Source organism: Dasypus novemcinctus, unplaced genomic scaffold, assembly GCF_030445035.2.
Source record: "Dasypus novemcinctus isolate mDasNov1 unplaced genomic scaffold, mDasNov1.1.hap2 scaffold_338, whole genome shotgun sequence".
Taxonomy (NCBI): domain Eukaryota; kingdom Metazoa; phylum Chordata; class Mammalia; order Cingulata; family Dasypodidae; genus Dasypus; species Dasypus novemcinctus.
The window spans coordinates 23,274-30,820 of NW_026688302.1; the positions used below are offsets into that span (position 1 = coordinate 23,274).

The 7,547-nt window shown below is 71.4% G+C and overlaps 1 protein-coding gene across 1 annotated transcript; it reads right to left on the reverse strand.

Moving 5' to 3' along the window:
* Nucleotides 1-3,297: 3,297 nt before the first annotated feature.
* Nucleotides 3,298-6,645, reverse strand: LOC101418132 (alpha-2B adrenergic receptor). Its single transcript, XM_004474616.5, is given in 2 exon segments — nt 3,298-5,571; nt 5,574-6,645. Coding segments are annotated over 2 exon segments (1,299 nt in total). The 5' UTR covers nt 6,240-6,645; the 3' UTR covers nt 3,298-4,938.
* Nucleotides 6,646-7,547: the final 902 nt, after the last annotated feature.

Sequence of the window (7,547 nt, forward strand, 5' to 3'; positions counted from 1 at the left end):
GTCCTTCAGCAGCGCCCGGCCGCGGCTCCCCCGCTGCGGCCCGGCCCCGTGGGGGGGACCCCGGCTGCCTGGACCCGCTGCCAGGACAGCTCGCCAAAGCCCCTGGGGACTCCGCAGCCCCCAGCCAGGCTCCCCTGGACTCCCCCGCGTCCAGGGCCTGCGCGCCTCTCACGCTCCCTCCTGCGGCTGCAGCTGCACCGGAAACGGGCGCGGGGCCCTGGACCCCTCTGCGGCGGCCCTCTTCCTCTTGACGTGGCCCCAAGGTCCCGGGGGGGGTTCCATCAAGTGAGGAAGACTGGCCCTCCCCTGTCCAGGTTGGAACCTCGGGGGCCAGAACCGCCCACCCCCACCATCCCCCACCACCACCCCCTCCGTCCCCACCCCCCGCCAGAGAGCCAGGGGCCCCAGGGGGCAGCAGCGGGGGCCAGAAATAGCTGAGGTTCCAGGGAGGAGGCTCTCTTTTGGCCTCCAGGCTCTTCCTGTCCCTTGCAGCCACTGCTCATCCGCGGCCCGCTGGCCTGTCTCGCCGCAGAGGCAGAAGTCAGGGGGCAGCGGGAGGCAGAGGGAGGGGAGGGGAGAGGAGAGGGGAGAGGGCGCCTGAGGCGGGGGGGGGGGGCAGGCGGGGGGGTCCTCGCAGGGGGGCCGCCCCTCGAAGGCCCTGCGATCACGGCTGCCCGTGTGGCAACTCCAGTCAAGGGCAGAGGCGTCGCCTGGGGCGGGGAGGGCACTGACGTCCACTCCCTCCCGCCCTGGCCGGGCAGCAGCGGATGTGGCGCGCAGGGTCCCAGCGTCTAATTTTAGCTGCTCCCTCCCGCCTCCGCAGCAGCTCGGGCCCTTGGGGGTGGGTGGGGGCTGCTGGGCCTGGGTGCCAGCCTTGGGCCAAGCTACCCCAGGGTCTGCAAGGGAGACCCAAGGGGCCTCTGCTGGGCCGGGGGTGGAGGGTGGTCCCACACCGAGGCCAGCTACCCTGAGCCCCCTAGGGGGGATGTCCTGCAGCCTCCTGCGGCCTCAGTTTCCCCATCTGTGAGCCGGCCAGAGCCCGGCACTGCCCCGATAACCAGAGCTGCCCTTATCGTGCCTCTCGCCACTGTGCATCCCCAGGTCCGACTCTAAGGACACCTGGTCAGCTCCAAGGGCCCCGGGGCCCGACCCCCTCGTGGGCAGGCAAGGACACCGAGGTCCAGAGAAAGCTGGGACCTGCCCAAGAGTGGCCGGCCGGGGGGTGGGGCAGAGCGGGACAGGGGCAAGGCTTTCACTGCGGGGAGGCCCCCCGGTCCTGCGGCCCGGGCCAGGATCTCCAAGCACAGCCCAGACGCCTCCTGCCTGCCGCAGCAGCCCCGATCGGCAGGTGGTAACTGGGCAGGGCCCCACCCCCTCCAGCACCCCCTCCCCAAATGGAGACTCAGGCAGAGGCTGGGGTCTGGGCGGGGCCTCCTGTGCAGGTGAGGACCAGGGACACTCCCAAGAAGAATTCTTGAGAAAGGGCCTCGGGCAGGCAGATGTGCCCGGCCTAGAGAGCGCCCGTCCGCCTGGCGAGCTGCCCGGCCTCCCTGCGCCTCCCGTCCCCCTCGCCTCCCTGGCGTGGGCAGCTTACCCCGGGCAGGAGGGGTGCACGGCCCCCTCTGTGCTGCTCCAGGCGTCTTGTCAGCTCTCCAGCCCTCGGGTGGGCTCAGGGCAAAGGCAACAGCGGGTCCTACTCAGGAGGGGATCAGGAGCAGAGGCCTGGGTCCAGCCCAGCTGCACCACTGTTAGCCGTGTAACCCTGGTCGAGTCCCTGGGACACGCTGCGCCTCAGTTTCCTCATCTGAGACCGGAACAAGGTAGCAAAATGGGGAGGAGCTTAACACAGGCCCCGGCACAGGGTGGGCGTCAGCAACGGTTTCCCAAACGTGGGCCCACTGCTCCTTGAGTGTGGTGACAATTCCTCCAGCAGGAAGGCGTGTGGTGGGCACAGGGCCAGGAAACCAGGGGCCTGGGTGGGGGCTGAGGCAAGTCCCCCTACTCTGGACCTCAGTCTCCTCTATAATGAAATTCCGAGTGTCAGGAAGGGGAAGCCCATGACACACAAACCATCACCTCCCCTTTCCGTGCCAGGGACAGACATGAACAATCGATCACAGCACTGCCTCCCACAGAATCCAGCTAGATGCAGCTCTAGAATCCCCACGTGGCCAGAGCCACTGAACAAGAGCAGGCGCCAGAGATGGAGCTGCAATTCTCCTGCACCTGGATTTTGTGGTTTTGTGGTTTGTGGACCCAGCTGGGTGACCCTGAACCTCAGTTTCCTCTTCTGTAAAATGGCCATGCCTAGCAAGTTTGTGCCGATTAAGTGAGAGACTGGATTGCCAACAGTCCAGCTCCAAGAGAACTTTCTGCTGCTCGCTCCGGAGGGGGGGGCACCTTCTCCCCGCCCCCAGAGCCACCACCGCCACCACAGACCCTTAGGCAGAGGGAGGCAGTGTGGTCGCACCTGCTGGGTTTCAGTTTCCCATGAATGCAACGGGCCTATGCTAACACCTCCGGGTAGAGAGGATAATACATCAACGGGAGGACACAGCGGGGCTGCAGACAGGCTCCAGGATAGCAAAGGGCGGCCCCTGGCCCACTAATAGGAGTGGGCGCCCAGGCTGGCGGGAGGAGAAGGGGTCCCCAGGGCAGGGAGCCCCTTGTGAAGCCCCCGCCCCCGGAGCCCTCAGAGCCGCGGGGTTCACACACCCCTGGTAGAAGCCCCGGCCCCAAAAAAGCGTGGGGCTGGCACGTGGCCTCTCGGCTCCTGGGCCAAGGTGGGGGCAGGGGCTCGGGCACCGGACCAGGCCGGGCAGGGGGCTGGCTCTGCACAGCCCGCCCCGGGCCCCAGGGGCAGCAGCCTGCCGGCGTCCAGCTCCACGGGCGGCCTCGCGGCGGGAGGCCCGGGGCACACCAGGGGGCCAGCTCTCCTGCCCCCGCCCCACGCCCCTGCCTTCGTCCACCCGCTGCCCCACCAGGGCTAACCTGGACCGACTCTCCGACCGTCAAGTTGGCCGGTCACGACGCCCTGCCTGCGCTGCCCCTCACGGCACGCCCTCATCTTGGTGAGCTCCTGCCCTTCCCTGAAGACCTAGCCAAGGGCCGCCTCCCCCGGGAAGCCCTCCCCCGTCACCCCACGGGCTCCTGACGGTGTGGACAGAGGAGGCAGGCCGGCCAGTGCGGACCAGGCCCTGGGGGGGAGCCCCTGCCATCGGGGCCCTGCCGACCCCACCATGCCAGCAGCTAGGAACTCGCCCCCTGGCAGCCGTGGGCAGCGAGGACACAGCTTGCTTATTACAAAATATCCTTTATTGATAAAATAGGTCAGATTCTAGACACAGGCATGTCACAACAGGGAGAGCCACAGGCAGCAGGGCCGGGTCCCCGGGGTCCCCAGGGCACCACAAGACCCCGGCGGATGTCACCGGCCAGCCCCTCCCCACACCACATCCGCCCAGCCCCTCCCTGCCGGGCGGCGCCTTGACCTCACTGACCACAGAAGCCGGGGACAGCCCTCCACCCAGGTCCGGCAGCCCATGTGAGCACCAACAGCCCCTGCCCGCTAAGCCCCGCGGCGCCCACCGGCCGAAGGCGCTGAGCCCCGAGGCCGGCCCCCCACCCCAGGGAAGCAGGGAGGCCCCCCACCCCGGGCTCCAGAACCGGGTTCTCAGCGGGGAGGTGGGGGGGGCCCTGGAGCCGCGCGCTTGCCGGCACCCCCCGAGGCAGGACTCGGGGTCGACAGGGACCCGTCTGGGGCTCAGGGGGCTGCGCGGCACCCTGCTGGGAGGTTTCTCCGGAGCCCGGGGGGCCGCTCACCTGCTCCAGCCCCTGCACCTGCCACAGCCTCTCATCCCAGACCGTTTCCAGGGCACGGGTATTTTTAGCTTATCTTGGGGAGACGGTTTGCCTGCCTGATGACAAAAGCCTTAGCTCCCATTGGGGGACCCCAGCCACAGAACCCTGCTTGGCGTTGCAGGTGAAACGTCGAGAAGCTGTCATGCAGAATAGCACAGACCTCTGCAGACACAAGGGCACATTCTCCAAGAGACCCGGTAACTCAAAGAGCCCTTGCCTGCCACTCGCCGCGTCCAGCTCGGGGCAGGCCCAGACGGAAGTCGACGGGAGCAGGCGGCGGTGAGCCCGCAGAGAGGGAACTTTCATGTCAGCGGATAACCACACTTTCGGGCTCTCTGGTGCATCCCCCGCGGAGCACAAAGCTTTCTGCAGAGCCTGTCATCTCCCCGAGTAGGCGGCAAGCTATTGTCGCCCAGTTTAGGCAAGGGTGAATGCGAGTGATCTGAGACCTCCCGTCGAGGCCGGCGCCAGGCCCCCAGACCACCCACCGAGGCGGCCCCGTGCCCACCCGCCTCCCAGAGGGGCACCGGCCGAGGACCCCAGGCCACGGGCCTGGCCTTTAAAGAAGCTTCAAACCCAAGAGCCAGGGACAGGGGAGGAGAGGGACCCCGCGTCAGTGCCAGCCCAGCACACCCGCCCCGGCCGATGGCACCCTGGGTGCCTGGGGGGGTGGGCGTCTCCGGGCCAGCCGCCTTCCTTCTCAGCCACAGGTCTCCGTGACAAGTGGAAGGCCACTTCCTGCTCTCTGGGGAGAGGATGGGAAAGAAGCAAAAACATCACAGGCCAGCCCCCCTGTGGGAGCCGGCGTCCTGAAGGCCGGGGACGCCCGTGGGTGGGCTTCGGGGGACAGGGCTCTGGGCTGGCCTCGGGCACGTCCTGCGCTCCGGTGGGGAGGGGAGAAGAGACCTGCACAGCCGGGTCTGCAAGGGGACGCTCCGAACGGACCCCTGCAGGTGGCACTCCTGCTCCCGCCCCTCCCAGGGGGCTCCAGGGTGCACCCCGGGGGGACAGGCACCTCGCGGGCCAGGAAGCAGGGCGGCCCCAGCGCCAAGCTCCAGAGGGCGGCGGCAGCTGCGCTCAGCAGGCCGTGTGGGCCCGGGGGCGGCAGAGGATCCTGCGGAAGGCGCGGCGGAAGTCCTGGTTGAAGACGGTGTAGATGACGGGGTTGAGCGAGCTGTTGCAGTAGCCGATCCAGAAGAAGAACTGGAAGAGGCCGTGCGGCACCCTGCAGCGCTGCGGGCACACGGCGCCCAGGCTGTAGCTGAAGAAGAAGGGGAACCAGCAGAGCACGAAGACGCCGATGACCACGGCCAGCACGGCCGTGAAGCGCCTCTCCCGCGTCAGCTGCGCCCGCCGCCACCACCGCGCCCCCACCGCGCCCGCGCCCCTGCCCAGGAGCGCCCGGCCGCGCAGGGTGGCCAGCACCCGGGCTCCGGGCGGCAGGCGCGGGCCGCGAGCCGAGGCCAGGGAGGCGGCCACCGGAGGCCCCGGCTCCTCCGTGTCCCCCCGGGGAGGGGCCCCACAGGCGCCCTCGGGAGGGTCCTGGCCGGAGCCGGGAGGGGCGGGCCAGCCGGGCGGCGAGGCCTGCGCCCCGGGATCTTCCGGGGTCTCCCGCACCTCGCCCTCTCCTGCAGCCCCGGGGCGTCCGTTGGCCTCTTCGGCGGTGATCCGGCGGCCGCGGGCAGCGGGGCCGGAGCCCCCGTGGGAAGGGAGCGGGGCTGCCCCGCCGCCCCCTCCCCGGAGCTGCCGCGGGCTCCCGGGCCTCGGCGGTGGCTGCGCCTGGCGATCAGGTAGATGCGCAGGTAGACGAGGATCATGATGAGGCAGGGCGCGAAGAAGGAGCCGACGCTGGAGGCCAGGATGTACCAGGCCTCCTGGTTGAGCTTGCACTGGGGGCGCCCGCGGGGCTGGGGGCCGGGGTCGCCCTTGTAGACGAGCGGCGGCAGCGAGATGGCGGCGGCGATGAGCCACACGACCAGGATGGCGCGCTTGATGCGGCGCGGCGTGCGCTTGGAGTTGTACTCGAGCGCGCGGCTCACGGCCCAGTAGCGGTCCAGGCTGATGGCGCACAGGTGCACGATGGACGCCGTGCAGAAGAGCACGTCGAGCGCCAGGTACACCTCGCACCAGGTGCGCCGGAAGTACCAGTAGCCCAGCAGCTCGTTGGCCAGCGAGAAGGGGATGATGAACGCGGCCACCAGGATGTCGGCGGCCGCCAGCGACACCAGGAAGAGGTTCTGCGGCGCGCGCAGCGGGCGGCTGGTCAGCACGGCCAGGATGACCAGGGCGTTGCCGCAGATGGTGAAGACGATGAGGAAGGTGACGACGGCCGCGATGGCCGCGGTGGCCTGCGCCGAGAAGGGCTCCTGGTGGTCCATGGCGCCGCGCGCCGTCGGCTAGGCGAGGGGGGGGCCCGCGGGGCGGCGGGGGCGGCGCTGGGGCCCCATGGCGCGAGCGACCCTGGCGCGGAGGTGGGGGGACGCCCGCTCGGGCCGCCGCCCTGCGACAGCCTCCCCGCGGCGCGCGCCGCCCGTCCGCCCCGAAGTTGGCCAAGTCGCCCCGCTGCGGTGCCCGCTCCGGCCGCGGCGGGGGAGGCTGCGCCCTGCGGAGCGCGGCTGCGGGGCGCGGGGCCGGGGGCCGGGCTGGGGCGCGCCGCCCGCTCCGCTCGTCCTCGTCCGCGGTGGCCCGGAGCCGCTCCCGCGCGCAGCCCGCGGCGGCAGGGGAGTCGGGGGAGCGAGAGCGCGCGGGGAGGGGCGAGCGGGGAGGAGACCGGAGGCGGGACGGGGGCGGGGAGGGGGGCGGTGCGGGGGCGGCCGCAGGGAGGCGGGAGCGGTCCCCCTGCGGCCTTGGCCGCCGCCCGGGGTCCTCGACCCACGCGCGTCCCGCCGCCGCCCTGCGGGAGGGCTGGGGGGCCCCGCGTCTGGGCGCTGCGGGATTCGGGGCGGGGGGCGCGGCGCGAGCAGCTGTGGAAGCGTCGGGGCGCGCGGGGCTCGGGCGCGGGGCTGCACCCGCGGTCGCCGAGGCGGGTCCCACCGCCCGGGCTCTGCTGGCGGGGCCCGAGCACCGGCGTCCAGGGCGGTGGCCCCAGCGGGTCCCGCGGCGAAGAGCTCCCGGGAGGGGGTGGAGAGCGCGCGGGGGCGCGGAGCCCGGGAAGCCACGCCCCTCCCGGCGCCCCCGCGAAGCCAGGTGAGGCGCGGGGGGCCTGCCCGAGCCCTGTCCCCCCCACCCCGGGCCCCGCCGGGCCGCGCAGGCGGGCCACAGCCCCGCGCCGAGCTCCGCGTCGTCCCTGCGTCCTGGGGGCGCTGAGAGGCTCCCCGCGCGGGCGGGGAAGGAGCGCCCCGAGCTCGGGGTCGGCCGGGCTTCCACGCGGCTGCCTCAGTTTCCTCCGTGAAGGGGACAGCAGGTAAGAGAGCTGGCTTGAGTGGGGGGGAGGGGTGGCACGCTCCAGCCTCGTCCCCCCGGGAGGAGGGCGCCCCTTCCCTGGCACGGAGCAAGGAGCGGGTCCGAGGGCGTCCCTCCTGATCTCAGAAAAAAGTGGGTCCCTGCCCTGCAGCCCCCCGCAGCCCCCACTGGCTCTTTTGGGGGGAGCTGGGTGAGATGTTCAGAGAGACCCCCCCCTCCCTTGTTGCCTCCAAGGAGCTGCTGGGCCCTCAAGTCCCCTTGAGGGTGGGCGCTCCCCACCTACC